The following is a 22296-nucleotide window of genomic DNA, read 5'->3' on the forward strand; positions in this document are numbered from 1 at the left end:
TGAAAATAAAATATATTTAAAAAAAAGATCCTATGATATTTAGCCTAATCTAAAATGTTTTCTTTGACTCTGATGAAGTATTGAGGGAACAAACATGTAATGAGCTAGAAGGTCCTGAACAGGAGCCATTAGTTGTTTTATATCATCCAACTTATGCATCCCTGCTCTTCCAACTGAGAAGCCATACCAGAGCTTTCCTCTTTGTGTCCCCTTTGCCATTAACAAAACTAGCCACAGCCAACGATACCCACACAATTGATCACTCAACCACCAGGCCTTTGTGATGGCACTCTAATGCATTTCTTTGTACCACTCTCTGGTGTTCGAAAGAGCACTCATGCTGTGATCATATCATCTGGGACAGATGGCAGAGATGGGAAAGACTCCCATGTTTACGGCTTGAAAGTGTTTGTGTCATTTGACGACCCACAATGGTTGCATGATTGCAGTGTGCGCGTGGGTTGAAAATAATGTGTATTGACAATATAGCAGCATGTGCATTAAATTTGGCCTAGCAGACTTTTAGAAATGAGACTTTCGTATTAGTCTGCCTTCTCAGACACTTCTGAATTATGGAGCAGCAGGTTGGAGATATAAGAGGTTTCTAAAAGTCAGAGGTTTAAAACATGACCCATGTTTGGCATGAAAACAATTTACAAGTTAGAAATAGATAAGTGCATCATTAAAGAGGAACTATGCAAGATTTTTTTTACCTAATTAAACAGCTTTGCAGTGTCACATCACAATTGTGATGGTTAAATAAATGATTTGTAACTTGTTACAGGGAGAATGGAGGCTCTCTGCCTTCCACCTAGCGTCTCTTGGCCGAAACCCAACCTTGCAAACTCAACGCCTGTGACCCGGTCTCCAAGCTCTCGTCTCGGCCGCACTATGACACAAACACGCCCCATAACCCGTAATCTCTTGTTAATGACAGATAAGACGACACAAATATACACATTGTTACACGTATATGATAAATAACGTTATCGAACGCTCCGTGGATTGCTTTCTCACCGGCTTCGTTGAAATCAAATGCACATTGCCAGGAGAAGGGTTAGCAAAACAGCATACAGCATAGTTCCACTTTAATGAACAGACAATGTGCTGCAACGTCCTCCAAAAGGTTCTGTTTGTGCACTAGCCTAATATTGGATGTGACGTAAACCAATAGTACATGCATAATGTACTATTTTGTTGTTTGACAAATAAAAATAATTTAGATTCACTGTAATTCCGTACAGAACAAGTTTTTTAGTCACCACTAGGACAATGATTGCCCACCGGAGAAGCAGAGCCCTACTGATGCAGATTACATTAAGTACCTGGATGAAAACAACAGCACTGATTTCCACCAGCTCGGCTGCTAACCAGCTGGTCAAGGCTCAGGATGAGACATGTCAGAGGAGGATCAAACCAGCGAACCACAAACACCACTATAGATAAAGATCCACCTGAAGCAATGCTGTCGCTAAAACCTTTATTTCTCAGCCACCGAAGCAGGTAGAAGCTTGAACGAGGAACTGTTTGGGGTTTTTAAACCTTAGCTTTTATTGTGAGTCATTGCTGTTACCTAAGGTGGAAGTACATTGACAAATGTGCCTGTTTTTCCAGCTATATCCAGTGTCCAAGACAAAGATTTACAATGAAGTCAGAGGTTTTAGGAGGTTTATTTCACACAATGCTGAGTTTTTAGAAGCTGTCATAGGTCTTAAAGGGTTAATGTTGAAATGTTGTAAGACATCCAACAAACATAACCTCACATAACCACTGACCACACCAGGTCGTCACGGAGAGAAAAAGAGGAGGCTTGAGTTGGAGAATGCATGTTGATGAGGCGAGGCGTGAGGCAGACACAGAGCTGCAGTAGGAGGAGCCGCGGTGGAGGTGGAGGTGGAGGTGATGGTGGAGGGAGATTAGAGGGCAAGAGGGAGATGGGGGAGGCTGCTAGTGGCAGAAAGGGAGCTAGCAGTTACAGCAGCCCATAATTGTTCTTCATGCCTGGGTCACCCACGAGCCACTGCCTGGTCTGGTCCCAGGAGGCACAGAAGTGTGTGTGTGTGTGTGTGTGTGTGTGTGTGTGTGTGTGTGTGTGTGTGTGTGTGTGTGTGTGTGTGTGTGTGTGTGTGTGTGTGTGTGTGAGTGAGGAGTGAGATGTACAATTTGAAACCTAGGAATGGGTCAGAGAGTGAAAGAATGAATTTCAAAACCCAGGCATGGGTCACTGTGGATTGTGTGTGTGTGTGTGTGCTGCTCTTATAGTGCACAATGTACATGTCAGGTCACCTGTTTGTATGTTTATTGATTCCTAGACTACAAGTGAGGATTTCCATGGCTCCATCCTGAGTGTGTGTGTGTCTGTGAGAAACAGGTATATATTTACATTTGTGTGCGTCAATGTGTGCGTCCTCATTTTCAGGCGAGCCAGAGGTCAAAGGCCGAGCTTGAAGGACTGCAGCAGCATTTCAAACTCAACGCTGTTTCTCAGAAATGTTTTATTCAGCCAGCCTTACTCCCCCTGAGACTAGTCAGAGGATGAAAAAAGAAGAAGGAAGGAAAAACAAGTACCTGAAAAATACAGTGAAAACTGTCAAAGAATCTTTGTTTGATTTCCTCCATTTTTATCCTCCCTCCTACTCTGACAATCACCCTGCTGAGGTTTGTCTACCCAGAAAATGACGGACATCCACTATGATTGCAGACACTGAATGAACTCCACTCCATCCGTCCATCTCCGTCTTCAACTCTGAATTACATATAATCATAAATTGACATGTGTTATCTTGTTTTGAAAATGTGTTGATAACAGTGTCCTATTGTGGGTAAAGTCAGGTAACACAGACTGCACTTAACTTAGCTGGCTTTAAATACAAGTGACGACCAATTTCCTGACACTATTTGTTCCCTCAAAAAGAGGTTTTCCTGACATTACTGAACAGTTGTCAGATATAATGACATTCAAACATGGTTTAATAGTTGACTTTGCATTTCCATAAAATAAAATAAAGCCTGGTGAGGGAGGGAAACCAGTGACCAAAGTCACTCCAGTCCAGTCAGAACTTTCATAGTTTAGATACTGGTATGATCTGCACATGCAAAAACTAGGGTCCAAGCCAAGGAGATTGTATTAGGCCGATTCAATAGTAATTATTGGGTTGACAAAACATACAGAACCAAAGGTCATGAAACTAATTGTCGTTTTTGCAAACCCTGCTCATATAGAGACTGTGTACGCGTGCGGACGCAGCCTCATTAGTGCTGTATTTGAAAGTGCTGATGCCTGTTCATTAACCCCAGCTGAACCTGGCTGCTCACCACCACCACCCCCCCAGGTCTCACACTCAGCTGTTTCACAAACGGAGGCCTGGCACTTAAGTGCAGCACCATTGGAATAATTGTAATTAACAGCAAAGTTGAACTTGATCTTATTTAAAATCTTATTTGAAATAAACAGGTTAAATGGATTAGATTGAAAATAAGAGTTCTCTAAGATCATCACTGCAACAAAACACATGACCCCAGTTATTTCCAGTTAAACTTGATGATGATGATATGAGCGAGGATGCAAAAGGAAATGTTAACACTACGTCTTCCTCAAATGTTTCTAATGCCACACAACTCCAACATGGGGAAGAAACCATGCTACTCAGAATGAACTGCTACATACAGGGATACAGAACAATGCAACAAGATGCAGAGGCTGCTCCTTCAGAAACACCAGATACAATTCACAACCTTGCACTGAAAAACAAATAGGTAGGTTAAATGCTTCTGACACAGACGTCTGACTTATCTGTGGAAGCTGATGTTTCAGTGACCAATCAGTGTGAAGGAGTCACATGGCACTGTGAACATGGAGTTTCTAATCCACCGAGGTTGGCTTGTCTAGCGCAATATTTCCACATTGTGGGTTACTGCGACAGCTGTAGGTGGGAGTGTCCTGATGTGTGTAAAGGAGATGACAAGTAGATGGCACCGTAAATGTGAGTTTGTTTACCCAAACGCTGAATGAGAAGAAGACTTCCCAGTCAAAGCTTGGCAGAAAGACCCTGAACACACCACACACAAAAAAAATCACAGAAGGACTTGTGCCGCAGCAAAAAAAAAAAAAAAGTGAAAACCATGACCTGGACAAGTATGTCAAAGACTCAAATCCAACATAAGACATTTGTGGGAGTTTAAAGTGGAAGGTAAAGAAAACAAACGCCCTCCAGCAAAGAACACTGAAGAGCTGAAAAGAAAGATCTGTGTGGGATGATAACATCTCTTCACAGACTTCAGTATAATCCAGGAGGGTCTACAGTAATCTGTCATCAAAATAAATCTGGACATCCAACATATTAAAAGAATAAAAGGACTCAATCTCATTAATGAAGCTGGTTCGTCAATATCATCATGGTTTAACTGGTCCAAAGGGTTTTGGATAAAGCAAGTGAGTACTTAACATTTTTGTGACATTGACCAGGAGTGTGTTCAGGTTTGTTGTATGCTGTATATATCCCACTGCTGCCCCCCCCCCCCCCCCCCACCATCCCCACCTGCTCTGTTCATTAACGCAGTTCACCATTACACCTCTGTCAGGCAGACCAGTCTCCCCTTTGAAGGACATTGGGTAAATTAATTCAATAAAGCAGAGTCTATGACAGTCTACTTTGATATGATCCCCCTGTGCATATTGAGAGATGGTGTGTGTGTGTGTGTGTGTGTGTGTGTGTGTGTGTGTGTGTGTGTGTGTGTGTGTGTGTGTGTGTGTGTGTGTGTGTGTGTGTGTGTGTGTGTGTGTGTAAATATGCTTGAGTCCGTGTGTGTGTCTGTGCACGTGTATGTGCGCTTGCATCATGGGACTGTGCAGACTCCCCGTGTTGCCACCTGCCTGCAGTGATAAGCAGATGATGAAAGGCTGTGTGTGTGCGCATGTTTGTGTGTGTGTGTTACCTGAGCCTGCTGTGTGTTGTTGGCTGAGGGGAGAGGGTTGGAGACCATTGGTCCAAAGATGTCCAACTCATCGCTGATTGGCGCAGCGCCGCCCGGGCTCTTCCCTCCTCCTTCTGGAGCATCTGTGGGACAGGCACAGATGAATTTCCTTTTCAACATATAACCTCAAATATAGTTTGATCTGATTTAAAGAGAGAGTATGTGCGTCTACAAAAAACTGAGGACAGACATCAAGACAATCAAAGACATGCCAGTAAAGAAGATGAAAGTTTTCTTCATGCTCCTGTCTCAGATGGTTTTCTGCCCTGAGATAAAGTTCCATTTGTGAAAACTGGATCAAGTCAAACCAACATCTAAAGGTTCAAGAGCAGCTTATATGGAGCTTTTCATGTGATTATTACTCTGTTATGAACGTTGTACACCGGCTCTAACCCCGACAAAGACAAGTGGTGAACAGGTGAATGTTAGGGCGTGGGCTATCAAGATTAACAGAGAGAGAGAGAGCTACAGGGTAAAACAGCAGTTCAATCTCAAACAAAATACAATTATAAAGAACACATAATAGAAATGTGTGATATTGGTTGTGTTCATATATGTCATTGAGGATTCATTCAATTTACTGTTTCCACAACACACAGCCTATGTCAGCTGGGATGGGCTCCAGCCCCCCGTGACCCTGCACTGGTTAAGTGGTGCAGCTAATGGACAGATGGAAGGATTCTGCTTCCACTGCTCTTTGTTGCATTTAAAAGCACATTAGCTAAATTGATATCCAAAGGGTTTGTCAAAAGATGGTCGCTGCCAACAGATGTGGCATCACACCAGAGGCATCTCGGGTGAAAACAAGTGCTTCGTCTGTCTTCATCTCAGGCCTCCTTTGAGTTCTCATCGCTGGTGTCCAGGTGTGAAGAAGCCCAGAGAATGTGGCCACTGACCACAAGTGAATAAAGTTACTCTTGAAGGGGACATATTATGGAAATATCACTTTCTGAAGGCTCTTTAACATATATTTGGGTGTTTGTTTTGCCTTCTGGCCCCAAAATGTGAGAATTGACAAAAAATCTGTAATTTCCAGGCTCCTTAGGTTGAAATCCATGTGGTTTTATGAGCTGTTCCCTCAGTTGTCTGACAATAATGTAACTAGTTTTCTAATTTGCATAAGCCCACCCCTACCTGGTACCAGTAGAAGGGGCGGGGCAAGCAGTGGTTCATTAGCATTTAAAGGGACAGACACTGAAAGCAGCCGTTGTGAACAGGGCTGTTTAGAGAGGATGAAAAGAGCTGTGATGTTTGATCCTTGAGGTATTTTGACCAAAGCATGTCACAGACATGTCTTTAAGACACCTGGGGACTATTTTAATCTGTGGAAAAGGGGCAGAATATGTCTCCTTTAAGCTGCTCGTACTGTACATGAGAGCCAATATATCCATTAGCAAATAATAGCATTGCTGTGATATGCTCATCAGTGATAAGGCATCGAGTGACAGCAACATTTGTTAAACACACGCTAACTTTATCATGCCCTCTGTAGCCAGTCACTCATGAAAACAGACAAGTATCATTATGTATAGTCATCAAATCCATTAAGCACTGAGGAGATGTGCTCATAGGGCTCGCCAAAGCCAGACCAGGGTCAGCTCCATGTTTGGACTTCCTGCATTTATCCACAGATTCAGGCTGCACAAATGACTCTGTCAGAGCAGCAGAAAATATAGCTCTTAAGTGGAAGGTGACTTTCACCTGAACACTGTGTGCTGAACTGTGCCATCCAAACTGTGAGGCTGTGTGGTTATTAACACGGCAAGGCAAAACGGTGGCACCAACATGTGTGTGCATCCTGACCGGGAACCTCAAGATCTGGATGGATTTGATCACAACACACACTGAAGGGGTGTTACTTCATTCTCACCATTACTCTACAATATCTTTAAATAGAAAATGGGTATTTACAAAACTCTGATGTTGATTAAAGAGCTGTATTATAAACACTGCTGTGTCCAATCAGAGACCCCTCCCCAGGATACTGAAGTAGGACCCCACTCAGTACATGGAGAGAGAGAGAGGAGAAGAAGTGTGTGAAAGGAAAAAGAGTGAACTGTGTGTGTGTGTGTGTGTGTGTGTGTGTGTGTGTGTGTGTGTGTGTGTGTGTGTGTGTGTGTGTGTGTGTGTGTGTGTGTGTGTGTGTGTGTGTGTGTGTGTGTGAGTGAGAGTGAGAGAGAGAGAGAGAGAGAGCAAGTGAGCAGCAGAGGTCATTTATATAACCACGGTGATGAAACATCCATAATTTAGTCCTTTTAAAGTGTGAACAAGACGGACCTCCTTTAGCTCGACAGCAGGGAACGAGGAAACCCATTTACTGTGAGGAGGCCAGAAAGACTCCACATTCTTTTGAAGCACTTATTAAAACTCATTTTCAAAGAATTACTCGGGCTGTGGTGTCGTCCATTCTAATTTAAACTATTGATTTTCCTTTCCTCGGCACATTTTTTGATACCTTCATGTCAGAGTTGGCTTTTATTTTGAAGGTTAAAATCAGTTGTGAGTTGCTGTAAAAAGTGCTTTAGGAATAAAAGCTGCTATTATTCTGATTATTAATTAAAGGCGGGTGAGACAGGTGTTCATGCTAAACTACAACAGAGACAGATAAGATAAGATGTGCATTAATTACTCCCCCACCCCCCTTCAACTCTACTCCTCATCCCTCTCACAAAAAAAACTCATTCAACCATTGCCATGGTAATGAGCCACAGGGAGAAGAGAGGCCCATCATTCTCATCATCATCACTGCCACGGCAGGCAATGTGCCCACCAGCTTTTATTATGGGATGGAGCCTTCTTGAGAGCACTTTCAACTTCACCAAGGAAACAGACCAATGGTTCAGCCTTGGGGGTGCGTTTTATAATCACCCCGAACCCCCTCCGTACACACACACACACACACACACACACACACACACACACACACACACACACACACACACACACACACACACACAAACACACTATATATATGTCTTCTCAGTAGCTCCAGTGAATACAGAGACATCATTCAGCAGAAGAGTCTGTCACATTGGAAACTTGGCTACCACAACAAGAGCCCAAATGTCTCATCAAAGCCCAAGAAGATTCATTCTAATGCAATAACCAAAACATTTAGGCAAGGCAAGGCAATTTTATTTGTATAGCCCGTTTTTACAAACAGTGTGTCTCAAAGGGCTTCACATGGCATCATAACAACATCCTCTGTCATTAGACCCTCACATCCACTGAGGAAAAACTCCATAGAAAACCCTTTTAACAGGGAAAAATTGGAGAAACTTCTCACCCAGGACAGACAGACGTGCAACAGATGTTGTTACAGACAAGAAAACAGTTTATAACACAAACGCATGTGAAAAATCTTCAGTGATTATGTCGTTCTATGGTCAAAAAGCTGTTTCACGTGTTTTCCATTCAGTCAAATACAGAGTTTCATTGGTTGGTTTTAGTCTTTGAAGTGTTCCTCCAACCATAAACCAAAAGAAATGTTAATCTAACCCACTTTTTTTTTTACTCCCCAAAATACAAATCACAACTAGGGCATGAAATGAAGCTAGCCCGCTCCCCTGCTTGTGATTCTAGGAGTGCAGAAAAAGGGGACATGAGCCCAGTTGGTGACCACAGTCATTAGTTTCCTGGTGGAAGGAGTCATTATATAGAGGGAAATGAGGAAATTGAACACAAAATTACCTGCTACAGGTAGAACGTGTTTGTTTACAGGAGATAAAGAACATGAGACACGGCCTCTCGCTGAGTCCTCCAATGTGCAGCGATATGAAATGCCGAACGGAAGATATATTAGGTTATAGTCTGACGCTGGTGTTTTGATGCGAGTCAAAACATTATTCATGGATTTGCAAATGGAGCCTGTGCTGCAGAAAAACAGCCTGAAATTCCCACTATTTTGGAGCGTCGAATGATTATGTAACCAGTGGTGGAACTTCTGTGCAAACAAACATCAATCAACAGATAGATACGGAGGATCGCTTTTAAGTTTATTAACACAAAACTGGATAATGGCAAAGGCTGGTAGCAGCCCTGCAGCCCTGGACCCCCAAGGAGGTTCACTGCATTTATTTTATCTCAAGCAGTGCATGCTGTATTTCATCACATCACAACAAAAGTAAAAGACACAAAGAGAACTTGGCCTACCTAGTTTTAATGCATCATAGGGGAAGTAGCTGGGCTTTGGGTCTAGGGCCTTTGGACTAGGAGCCATATGTGGTGGGTGGGTCCCCACACTGCCATAAAACCGGTGTGTGTTTCCCAAGCATTTTAAAATGTCATTTATAGGTCAAAAACATTTTCGGGGGGTGTCGTATAGCTGGCCCCCCATATAGTACAGAGGCTAGAGGGGCTCACTGCAGTCAGCCCCGGTTCAAATCCCCCAATTCCTGTCTATCTCTACTGTCCTGTCAATTAAAGGCAAAAAGCCTCAAAAATACTTAAAGTGACTATACAAGGACTTTTGGAAAGAAGAATTTCCCATGAGCCTCCGCGCGCACAGTGAAATTCTTGGACCGGCCCAAGATGGACGAAAGCAAAAGTATTTTCCAAGGATGTTTTCATTAATCAAGAACGATAGTCGGAGGTTGGAAGACGATCAGATACCGTTGTACTGTGGGGCAGCGTCCGGGAACGAAATGCTGGGGGAGTCGACCACTAAATATAATAATATAACATCAAAATAACTCAAAAAGATATATTTATCGAAAATGGACCCGTTAACGAGTGTGGGTAATGTAGATTCATCAACATTAATATGAGACTCTTTTATAACCAAAAGTAAACCTTTGAAGGAGTATCTTTAAAGAGAGCCCGAGGAGTTCTCTTCTGGTTATAAAAGAGAAGAATTTCACCGTTTTCTTAAAGGGACTACTCCTTGTAGTCCCTTTAAGAAAAAAAAAACCTTTAAAAAAATCTTTTCAGGTTATTTCTGTAATGTCTAAAGACCTCACCGAAACAAATAAGGCTCAAATTGTTCTCCCTTTCATTCCTGAATTCATACGGGGCTTTCACTCTCCAATGGCAGCCAGCTATGTACCAGGCGAGGAGTTAGACTAACCACTGGGGGGTCGACTGGGGCTCCGCGTCTTTCTGGAGGACTCTTAACCCCGTTTCCACTATGCGGTACGGTACAGGTTGGTACGGGTCGGTATGGAACAGTACGCTTATTTCAGCGTTTCCACTACCATGGAACCGTACTGGTCCCATGGTAACCATTACCATGGAACCGTACTGGTCCCATGGTAACCATTACCATGGAACTGTACTGGTCCCATGGAACCGTACTGGTCCCATGTTACCCTTCTGGTTGGGGTACCTAGCACACAGGACCGGTTCCCTTTAGGAGCCAAAGCACTGCCCGCTGGTGATTGGTCGAGCATATGGCGTCATCGCGCAGCGCAACGTTTATCTGAAGCACAACAACACAGAAAAAGTCTGCTGTTGCGCTGTTAAAACATCACTTTATTAATTTTTTTAAAATGTTTTTTCATGCGAGAAAGTCACAGTTTAGAGTCCTAATCTGTGGTCAGTTTATCCAACTGACGTCTGTTTGGAAGTTTGCTCTGAGGTTTTGGGAGAAGTGCAGAGCTAGCTGGGAGCAGCTACCTGGGAGCTAGCGTTAGCTCGCTGCTCGGCTCATCTCAGAGGCAGCAGCCGGCCGGCTGAGGTGATAGACCGGTCAGACTACGTCGTCACGCCGGTGGAGAAAGGAGCAGATTAATTTATGGTCTCATTCATTAGTTTGTGTAAATGAAAAGTGAAGCTTCAGGTGTGTGCTGGTCAGAGGAGCAGCGCTGACTAGCCACTGTCTGTATGTGCAGAAATCACCACATTTACATTAATAAATAAATGTTTTACAATAAAAAAAAGCACAACAGCTGGTTGCCGTAAAAATGACAGAGAATGGGTTCAACCCATGGATGTATAGATCTATGGTTCAACCGGACCACGAGCCAGTGTCGCTACGTAAGTCGACGTAGTGACGCTTCGACACACACACTCCGCCTACCCCTGAAGGTCCTTTATACAATGGAAACGCAAAGCTGACCATATCCGAGCCGAACCATTCCCGTACTGTGCCGTACCGTACTGACAGTGGAAACTAGGCTTTAGCTGTGCCAGCACAGTGACTAGCAGTGGATCACCTGTTGTAACTTTGTGAGTCTCCTGAGCTGCTGTCTGTTTTGGCCAGGTGCCTGTTTCAGTCACAAAACAAGCCACCGCTTCTCTGCCAACATCTGGTAGGAAGTGGGACAGGAGCAGTCTGCTTCTGTCTCTGCAGAGACTGTCTCCTCCTGGTCTCCTCACCTGCACCATGTTTTAACGCAACTGAAACCTGACTTTAAAGCCTCGTTCTTACAGAAGTCTGGCTTCTGTTGTCAGACAGCAGAATGGATGTTTACTGTGGGACATTAGGTCAACAGCAACAGTCACTCATCAATAGTTTATGATAATTATGGCAACTGATGAAATTAATAAAGATAAAGCTTAAAGATATCCACTGGATGGTTTTACTTGTTTACGTGTGTGTGTGTGTGTGTGTGTGTGTGTGTGTGTGTGTGTGTGTGTGTGTGTGTGTGTGTGTGTGTGTGTGTGTGTGTGTGTGTGTGTGTGTGTGTGTGTGTGTGTGTGTGTGTGTGTGAATGGGTGACTGTACTCCCCGTGGTGATATAAAGTTTAGTCTATTTATCACTGATCAACTGTTGGTGACATTAATGTGCTGAGAAATGCAGCAATGCACATTTGTTAAACCCTAATGACAAAAATGAGTTTTGCACCAACACATATTGTGTGTGTGTTATGGTAGGACCAAGACTGTGAAATGTCTTAATGTTTAATCAAACAGTCATAAGACATAACATGAACCGAAACTAGTCAGATGCCAGATTTATACTTTATACTTACTTCATATTCATATTCAGTCATACTTATCTTGTGTATACTGTGTAATTATTTTTTACAGTTTAGCTTATACCATCTTCTATCACCCCACAACTCTGCACAGATAAGAGGGATGGCCAATTGATGGATGGATGGACACCCATATGTCATTTTGGTAAATATCAGACTGGATTTATGGATTGGGGCTAAAAAAAAAAAAAAAACTCCATCATGACATCCCTATTTCATAACTTCTCAGCCACACAGACTAGGCCAGTGTCACTGTGTTTTGGCCATACTGCAGTGCAGCGTCTGTTTCAGGATTTATCTCCTCTGGACATTTCAGAAAGCTCAATTTTAAGATTAGAAATCCCAGACTTGGTGCAGACAGAGCCAAAACACAGGAAATCCCCCAAAATTTAGCCCACTTAGTCATTTTGTTTCTTTTCTTGCTTTTGTAGAGTATGTTTTATCAAAGAAGAGTTTCAAGATGTGGAAATGCAGTCTACATTTTCATTAAAGAAAAGCAAACAACATAATGGAACAGAGAGGATTCAGCGTAGACGCACACACACACACAAAAAAATTACCTCTCAACGCACTTTGCACCCCTCTCTCCTTGCTCGGTGAGTAATATATGACAGTAAAGGTTGCAGTGGCAAATAATAAGAACAAAAGGTGAAAAGTAATAATGTTGATTACATGAGGAGAGGCCACTCTGGGTTGTTTCTTAGGTAACAGACGAGGAGCAGTTGGGTCTTATTGAATTGTGACTATTCTTCAGAGACAACCTTGTTCTGTCAAGGTGAAGGATGCTGGTCAATTCACCGAGCACAGACTGACACAGACACAGCTGGATCTGTAGCATATTAAGACAGAATCAGGTTCAGTGCATATCAGAGGTTCTAAAATGAATTGCCTCTCTGCTGTTCGTTGCATCTGCCAGACTCTGAGATGTGTGGTTTTGAACAGTGGAGTCTGTGGATAACCTGACAGTGAATGAGACAATTCAAGTTGATAGAAGAAACATTAATCTCCTCCAGGTCCCATTGGGCCTTTCCACATCCCCAGCTCATTTTCCAGCACAGTTTGGATCACTATCACAGAGGGGAGAGGCAGACTATCCAGAGCTGTGGGTGAAGCACTTAAAAAAAAAAAAAGCAGGTAAGTGGGTATACACACACAGTCTTTCTCACTTTCTTTCTCCTTTGGAGTGGAGAAGCCAGAAGCGTCCTCTCTCCCTGTGTTATTGTTGAGAAATGTTATTGTTGTGATCTCATCTGCTGCCAAGACCGACTGAGAACACTGTTGCTAGAATAACGTTTAAGGAGATGACATGGAAGAAGTCAATTCAGCATAACAGAGCGATTACAGCAGAGGACCGAGCTCAGAGTGAGAAGGGGGGGAGGGGGGGCAGACGGCGTCCATCGACAAAAGTTTTTTGAAAATTGATTCAGTAGCTGAGCAGATCTATTTTTGGCAGGAGGGACCGTCATCATTTATCATGAAAATCATCCAACTGAGCCTGGAATGAATAAACAAAAAATGTGTTTTCAAGAGCATCCTCTGTTACCATATTTAATATTTCATAAAAAGCTCAAATAAGCTTGATTTTTTTGGGGTGAAAGAGCATGGAGACCGAATTCATGTGACTTCACAATTATTTTTTTTCTAGCGGAGTGTGAAACAAAAAGAGAGGGAGTGACAGCAACAGAGGGAGGTAACTAGAGCTGGAGGGGACGGCTGGTGGAAGGGGAGGGGGGTGTGGGGGTGAACGCTGAAGGCGCACTGCCACGTATTTGACTTATTGATTATGTGTGAAATCTCATCCACTCGACATGGCTGCAAGGTGTGTAGCATTGGTTATTTATAGCAGGGTGTCCACACTCACTCTTCACTTCACAGATCTACCGGAGCTCCATCTCTCTGCACCAGCCGCCACCTGCATCGCCCCCCCACCCACCCTTTCCCCTGCTGCTAGACCGGCCTCCCCTCCCTTCCCATGGACCAGTCTACCACCCGATCCTCCCATCGAGCTGGCCAGCTCTCCCTGCCCCCCCCACCAGAGGCTGCCTTCATCAACTCCTGCTAACATTTCCATATTTCGCACATTCTGTGACAAACTGTAAACTGTTTTCTTGTCTGTAACAACATCTATTGCACGTCTGCCCGTCCTGGGTGAGGGATCCTCCTCTGTTGCTCACCCTGAGGTTTCTCCGATTTTTCCCTGTTAAAAGGGTTTTCCATGGAGTTTTTCCTCAGTGGATGTGAGGGTCTAAGGACAGAGGATGTTGCTACGATGCCATGTAAAGCCCTTTGAGACAAACTGTTTGTAAAAACGGGCTATACAAATAAAATTGCCTTGCCTTGCCTACAGTTGGGGGAAATTTTTGATCAATGTTATGTCCACCAGCGCTTTCTTTGGTCACCATAGCTAATAAAATACAATACAATACAATACGGCCTTATGCTGGGGAAAAACAGGGTGACTGCATGTTAGAATTTAGCTGTGAAACCCGGAGCCGCCGCAGCCTTCTCTGCAGGGTTTTCGCTGTTCTGGATTAAGGTCAACGAGCAGGGAGCAGCACCACGTTGCGGCGGTTAGCAGGCCAAGACACATACCACCAGCTGAAAATGTCACAGGTTTGAATCCAGCTTGTGACCTTTGTTGAATGTCACATCCTCGGTGCGTTCAATTTTTTCCAACTATTGTGTCCTTTAATAAAGATGCACACATGTAGCAGATAAAGAACATGTGATTTGATCTTCCTACAAGATGGATCATTTTGTCCATCTGAAGATAAAAACTCTGGCAGATGCTCTGTCAGAATGAAATTGATTTGACTGACTGACTTGATTTGATTCCGGGCATTTACATTTTTTCCCCAGTTTAAGTAGACTGGAGCACTACTGAGATCTCCAGCCCAAATAGATCCAAATAAACAACTGGTCTGGTAAAACCTAAGACTGTCTGTAAATGCAGACTCAGGCCTGATGGAGCAAACATCAGGATTAGATATTTTACATATATATAGTAGGGAGGTTAAGCCCAAAAAACAGGGCCTTTGACTTCAAGTCATGATGCAAAGGTCCCCTTTGGCATGGAAGTACCTTAGGGTCATACAAATAAATCTATCCAAAGACACAAGTGAGATCACACTTTGTATCCGAAATAAACACGTTTTTAAAATGCCTTTTCTTAATTGAGAAAACGCATGCTAAAAGCACATTCCATTTAGAATGTCCATATAAACTCATGCAGATCCCCTGATGCCTTCAGCTCCTGGATGTGATCTACAGCTTCTAAGACAACATGGAGCTGCTTGTGTGACAGGATATTGGGTTTTATTAATGTAAAAACATTAATAAAACTATACTGATACTGATTTGTTGAACATCAGAGGGAGTGCAACAAATATAGCCTACAAGTAGTTAAATAATAAGATGTAATTCATATCACAGTAGTGTCAGGAAAGACCAATTAGCTAAATATTGTGTTGGTCAAAATATAGGCCTACCTAGAACTAGTTACTGCTTGTGTATGTTGATTTAAAAAAGTTGAATTTACATGTATGACCCATTCTGGGTCATATTAGAAGTCAACTTAAAGTCAAAGGAAAAATGTGTTTACTGTTCTCAAATGTAAAAATGGGTCACATTGGACCCTGTACATTATTTAAGGTTTATATAACCTGATACTGAAAACATTTTTCATTGTGCTCCTAAAGTAAACTAACAAATGTTAGTGTAGAGCGCCCTTAATAAGCAATGTTCAGCTTTTATGTACATATAGGGAAGTTTAGGTTCGCAGCTCTCACATAAAGCATATGATTAGGACTGACTTATTTCACCTGCGCAGTATAGCTGGCTAAGATCCTCTCAGAGTAATGTTGATAAACTGGTAAGCTTCATTATTTTGGTAGATTTTTACTTTTGTGAATGCTTGTTAATGCTCATCTTATCAATCTCATGATGTTACAGTATCTTTATTTCTTATTTCAAATTAGCCATAATGGAATGTCATGACTGGACTTTATGCTTCCTATGTCAGTCCGCCCTACAAATTAAAAGCATTAGATCCCTGTTCATCATTCAAACTGAGAAACAATCCTGAAATATTGCAATCATGTCACAAATAAACTGTAGATAACATCCAGGAGCTGAAAACATTGTAGTTTATATGGACATTCTAAATGGAATGTGCTTTTAACATGCGTTTTCTCAATTAAAAAAAGGCATTTTAAAAACGTGTTTATTTCGGATACAAAGTGTGATCTCACTTGTGTCTTTGGATAGATTTATTTGTATGACCCTAAGGTACTTCCATGCCAAAGGGGACCTTTGCATCATGACTTGAAGTCAAAAGTCGCTTAACCTCCCTACTTAAGGCCCTTTCACACTGGAGATGTATTTTTCGTGTGAATAATTTGCACGTCAATATTTTTTTCGAATCACGGTTTTCATCACGGGTCCTTTCACACCGACCGCGAATGTGTCGCGGCGAAAATGCGACATAATTTTTATTCGCAGCGAGGTTGATTTTTCTGAGCTTTCGCCCGCCGAATAAACGCATCAACCGAGTGGAAAGAGGAGAGGAGGTGGAGAAATAGCAATAGAGTGTATATAGCCTACTGTCAGGACAGTGATCAGATATTGATCAGTGATCAGACAGTGAGCTGCTGTGTTGAGTAAAGTTGGTAACAAGACGACAGTGGCATAACGTAGTGAATACGTGAGGGATAATTAACAGATTGAAGACATGACGTGGAGGCGAAGAACCACCCGTCGCAAAGCGAAACTTTGGAATATAATTGTCGCATCTGTCGCATATTCGTGTCGCCGCCGGTGTGAATGGTTTTGATGCAAAATATTCGCCGCCGAATATTTCGCAATTTCGTGTCGTTTATTCGTTACGTCCGCGGTGTGAAAGGGCCTTAATACTCGGCTTCTTCCCCCAAGCAGTCTGGCTACTGAACGAACAACCCACCCCTTGCCCCCCACACCCTCAAGGTTTCACACATAACACACCAATTCCCACACACACACACACACACACACACACACACACACATACACAACACTAGGGTTTTGGGGATATTTCTATTTGTGTTATTAAAGATGCTCCAACGTTATCTTGTTTCTTTTCAACAATGACAATAAACTCTGACACAATGAACTTGAACGTGGCGTAAAGAAACAAGAAACAGTGATGGCAGGTTTGAAAGCAAAAACTAAAAGAAACTGAACAACTAAACTATAGACACTTTATTTATATCTTTTTTTCTCAATCATTTTTATTGTACAAGCATTATACAATTTTCCATTCATATTTTTGTACATAAATGTATAGTTTGTCTCTTCTTATATTTTATTCTTTACTCTTGCTTGTTTTTGTTGCTGCTGTAATGAGTGAGCTGTAAGAAAGAGAGCTGTATAAAAATCTCTTATCTCTTAAAAGAGCAGTGTCAGATCAAACGCTCATTAACCTCATTTGTCCTCCTTTCACTCCATGCAGCATCCCCTGCTGTATTCTGCTGTTACCTACGCTGAATGGGGGGAAATCATTGGAGAAACTCATGATTTTGTTGGTCAGAACTGAAATCGCTGCTGTCTCTCAAAACAAACTAGCAAACACAGCTTACATGCAGATAGTAAATGGTGACAGCATCATGTTTTACAAATGACCATCACTCTCTTGCAGATCTACATGCTTTGCAGGGCTCTACTCTGGCCATACGCAGATATGTCCCACTCTGTTGTCCTTTAATCCTGACTATTTGCAAATACTGATACCAAGTCTATTCTCACTAAATGATCTGACAATTTGAAACAATAAACTACTTAATCTGGCAGCCCTTATTTTAAGTATTTGCTTCAAATAAAAGATGGCTAGTCCTCATTCAAACAGTTCTCTTTACGAGCTTTAGTTATTGATATGATATGAATGAATACTTTACTGGAAGATCACAAGTCCTAAGACAGAGGATGTGTAACTCGTGGATTTGTTTACAGGAACTGTAGTGATTGTACAGTTGTTGGGACTCAGCCCAGTAAAAATGGAGGACACGACCGCATGGCTTCTTTTGTCTCCCAGACAAAGGAAAGCCAAGTCTTCACTCCAGACCCCCATTGGTCAGGTATGGCCCACGACCACTAAGGTCACAGGCCATATGAAAAGGAGAAGTGCCCTTCTCTTCCTCTCTTCCGCTTCTCTTCTTCACCTCAGCAGGAGCTACTGCTACAGCTCTCCAACCTCCATGAGGCCTGCACAAGGCAGAGACCTCCACTGGAACAAACCTTGGTAGCGACGCGAGCGCCTACCAACGGATTCAAGAACAAGAACCAACTAGCACGACACAAGCTCTGCTAGTTGAGTCAACAAGGAACGGAGCCACAACGCCAAGCAGAGCAAACAACCCACTCTACAAGGAGAACCAAGGACTGTCCTCAACGCAACTCAAACTACACAGCCAGGACGGCTGTAGTTCATCAGATAAGGACACAATCACTGGACTTGACTGCTGCAACAGGACCAGCAAACCTGCAACCGCAGGACTTCCACCAGCACCGGATCTTCTCACCTTCATGTGACTTGGTAACGTAACAGGGCCTAGCATAGAATACCTCAACCTTGCCAATGTATGTATTGATTGAAATCAGTTTAAATACTTGAGCTTTGTTGTTGTTGTCTATAGCCTAATATTCAGTTAACCTGTGTGTTTAATTTGCAACTTGAGTGTTGAACAAAGGACACACCCTTGTTCACCTCCCCCACATCACATGTAGTTGGTCTTAGAGGCCATTTGGTTGTAACTCCCTTTGTCTCAGGACAAAGCAACATCCTCCATCTTTTCCACTTCACACCTCACACCGACACATGGTCACACACACAGAGTCATACACTTTCACCAACACGTACACCTACACACACACACACGTGTACATAGTGTATGTAGCTTGTCTTAGTTTCATGTTTTGTTATTCCATTTTCTAGATGTGTCCAATAAACTTCCTTGAAACTTTACTCGTCTGTTAATGTTGTACAATAGTGAGTATGCCAACCTCTACGCAGTAGAACTTCTAAATCCTTCAACTTTGCAGCTATTGATAATGTTATTTTGTTAATAATTATTAATTTAATCATTAAACAAGGTTCTATATTAATAGTTAGCACACCCTTATGAGACTGACTTTGGTACATTGGCTGTCTGGTGCCCCGAGGTGGATTTAATCAAATTAAATCCCATCAATTTTTCTGTAGTACTTATTAATATTTTGGTATTAATATTTTACTAATTTGATAGCCAATAACCCTGTTAGAATTCTCTATATTTTGGTGCTTCCGCGTGAGCCATCTAATTATTTGTGTTTTATTAAATCACAACATAATTGGAGCAGCCCGTGTGAAGCATCTCAATATTCATCTTATAGTTGTGAGAAATCATAATAACTTTTCTTAATAATTTGCCCATTGTTGTGCCAGAGCACAACATAAATGGTGCCCCATTGTGAGGCATCATAATAAATTCTGCTCATAGTTGTGTTAAATCACAACACAGTGGTGTAACAGAGTGAGCCATCCAGTTGACAGAAAGGACTTCAAAATGACACGTTAGTTTGATTTTGGTCTGTCATTAAGTCACTCACAGGATTAAAGTTAGTTAATTGTTAAGTGTCTAAATCACTGGATTTGCTTATTCAGGTTATATAACAGGTCGACTACTGTTTCAAGCAGATTTAATACAGGGTGTAAAATGTGGACCCACTGATGTGTTTTATTAGGAAATTAACTGATACTAAAGCACCAATTTCCCCAAAGGAAGGAATAACTTTATTTTCCCTGTTTGGAGAACACATTAAATCATAATTACATATTCCAGAACACGGGTGGATTTAACTGCAGTCTGCTCACAGATACGTTCGACATGGCAGCTTGAAGACACTAATCATACATTAACCGCCAAATGATATAATAAGTCATGAGAATATCAGGAAATGTCTGGACTCAAATAAAGCCTGACAGCATTAAACATTTCCCCTGATAATGTCAGACATTACTTAACCTGCAATTATTATAATGTCACTCCAGGAATGTTGTCAAGTGAGCCCTTTGAATTTACCTGTGTTTATGTAGAAATTTGTCAAAGAATATGGACAGACCATCATCGCAGTTGCAATTACACATAAACAAAATCTATTTTAACTAATAGCACAAGTGTAGTTTGGAGAAAGTGTCTGAAGCCTTCAGATGATTGTTGATGCCTCTTCTTAGTTTTTTTTCTATTTTGTCTCTCTTTGTTCCTGTTTTCTCTGACTATACACTGACTGAGTCGTGGATTCATGTCATGTGAGGTAAAGAGAGCTGCTTTATTTCTGGGTGTATTAACTCTGAATATCAACAAGGACCAAAGGAAACTCAACTGAAGTGAAAAAACTGTCAGGAGGGGCTGGCCTCATCGGACCTGGGGTCAGATTTTCACTCTAAAGGCCTTTGCACACCAAGTCCGTTTTTTTTTTTCACCCCAAAATTGCTGCACATTTAAAAATAAATTCGACCTCTTGTTGCGTCAATAATGTTTATATACTGACTCCGAAACTTTCGTCAAACATTACAGTTTTCAGTACAGGTTCCATTTTCTGCGTTTTTCGCATAGTAAAAAGCCTTTCTGTCTGACCACTGACATCAGTGCTCTGAGGCTGTTAGATCCCAGCTGAGCTGCCTGCGTGTGTGTGTTTGTGTGTGTGTGTCCTGGACATACTGCCAGCTGCTGTTCAGGATCATGGAAATTGTTCATCTTGTTTTTAACGTGTGGCTCCAGTAGAGCTAATAATCTATCAAACAGGACCACTGACATCCTAAAATAAAATGTTGAAGTGATCATAACATTTACAAGCAGATCGCCTCGCTCTTAAAGTCCTCTCAGGATTGGATGGACACCAATATTTTCTTTTTCTCTCTTCTATTTTCCATAGTTGAGAGGACCACACAGTCATCCTCACTACTTGACGACTTCTGTCTCCCTTTCCAAAGTTTGGAACAGAAAATAAAAAATGGACTTGGTGTGTAAAGACCTTAAGCCACGGTTCGATCTGCACAAAGCAGTTTAGTTCTTGACCATCTTAAGTTGGACTGGACTGGTACAATGCATTCTGGGTATTTTTTTAAACTACAAAAGGTCAACTGACACACCATATCCACATGACATGGACATTTAACCATGAATTGTGAGTTTGTTAATCTGTTTTGTGTTGCTAGATTATTATTTTTTGGTGTTGGCTGATACTGGTCGGTCGGTGCAGGTGTAATTGATTGTTACCATGGAAACATTGGTCTGAGGTCTGAGTTAGACTGGAATAAAGTGTGTTTGATGTTTTTGGCTCAAAATGAGACAGTGGAACAGTCTGGCTTTCAACTGACTGATCGACCAGTAGAACTGAGACTGGACCAACACCACAGACCCGTCAAACATCTTTGAGGAACCAGCTCCTGGAATCCGATCAATGAACCAGATTGGAGCTGTGGGTTAGAGTTTTTCTCAAATAAGACACATCTGTTGATGAGAACCAGGCCTTTCAATAAAATGATCTGAATTGCATTGCATTAAAGCCCCAGTATGTAGGAATTCCCCCCATCTAGCGGTGCGGTTGCATATCTGAACGTATTCTTGATGTTGCATTCAGGTGAAATGGGGCAGATGTCAGACAGACAACAGACGCTGCATGTAACAGGATAAACAAGCGTCTATGTAAACAAGTGGTCCGCCAGCACGAGGCAAAACAATACAGGTGTGACAATATGTTGTCATGGTGATGTGGTCTTGTTTTACCGTCTTTCTCTGGTGGAGTAAAATGACATCCGGTTGGTTTGCCGACGGCCGTCTGCCTGACTGCACCTGAATGCAACACCAGTGCCTCCGTCCTTCCTCACACTACACAGTGGTGACAGTTTTAACAGGCCGAGCCCACAGCTCCGCTCAGTTTCCGTGGTTACCTACGGTCACGCTGCCACTTAACGTAAAAAATGTCGATGCAACATGGCCGCCTCGGTTCGGTGCGTCGCCCACTTATGTATTTGTAACGACTTGTAACAACTCATTCTAAGGTACGAGAAAGCTTTCATTTGTATGCAGGTGTGATTCCACTTCAGTGAAATACGTATTTATGAAAGACAGATTTGATTTTTGCTAATAAAAAGCCAAATAAGTTACACACTGGGGCTTTAAGCTGCAGTTTCAAAGGCAACTCAAAGAGATTACATTTCCATTCAAACACAGTCAAATCTAAGTAATTCTCTTACACATTCAAACAGAGAAAATCCAGATGTTGGAGCGGTCCACGCAGAGCCCAGAGCTTTACCCAGTAGTTATGTTGTGGAATGATCTGAAGACTCACACCAGGCATCTTCAGAGCTTGTATGAAATGAATACGTTCTGT

The 22296-nt window shown here is 42.2% G+C and overlaps 1 protein-coding gene across 4 annotated transcripts in view; it reads right to left on the minus strand.

The window, feature by feature from the left end:
- Positions 1-22296, minus strand: part of smap1 (small ArfGAP 1) — a 192118-nt gene that overhangs the window by 34535 nt on the left and 135287 nt on the right. For all 4 annotated transcript variants that reach the window (XM_083988495.1, XM_083988497.1, XM_083988496.1 and 1 more), the window contains exon 8: positions 4936-5057. In XM_083988495.1, the coding sequence (XP_083844621.1) occupies positions 4936-5057 (122 nt within the window). The remainder of the gene's footprint in view (positions 1-4935; positions 5058-22296) is intronic.

This window comes from Trachurus trachurus (assembly GCF_905171665.1).
Source record: "Trachurus trachurus genome assembly, chromosome: 15".
NCBI lineage: Eukaryota > Metazoa > Chordata > Actinopteri > Carangiformes > Carangidae > Trachurus > Trachurus trachurus.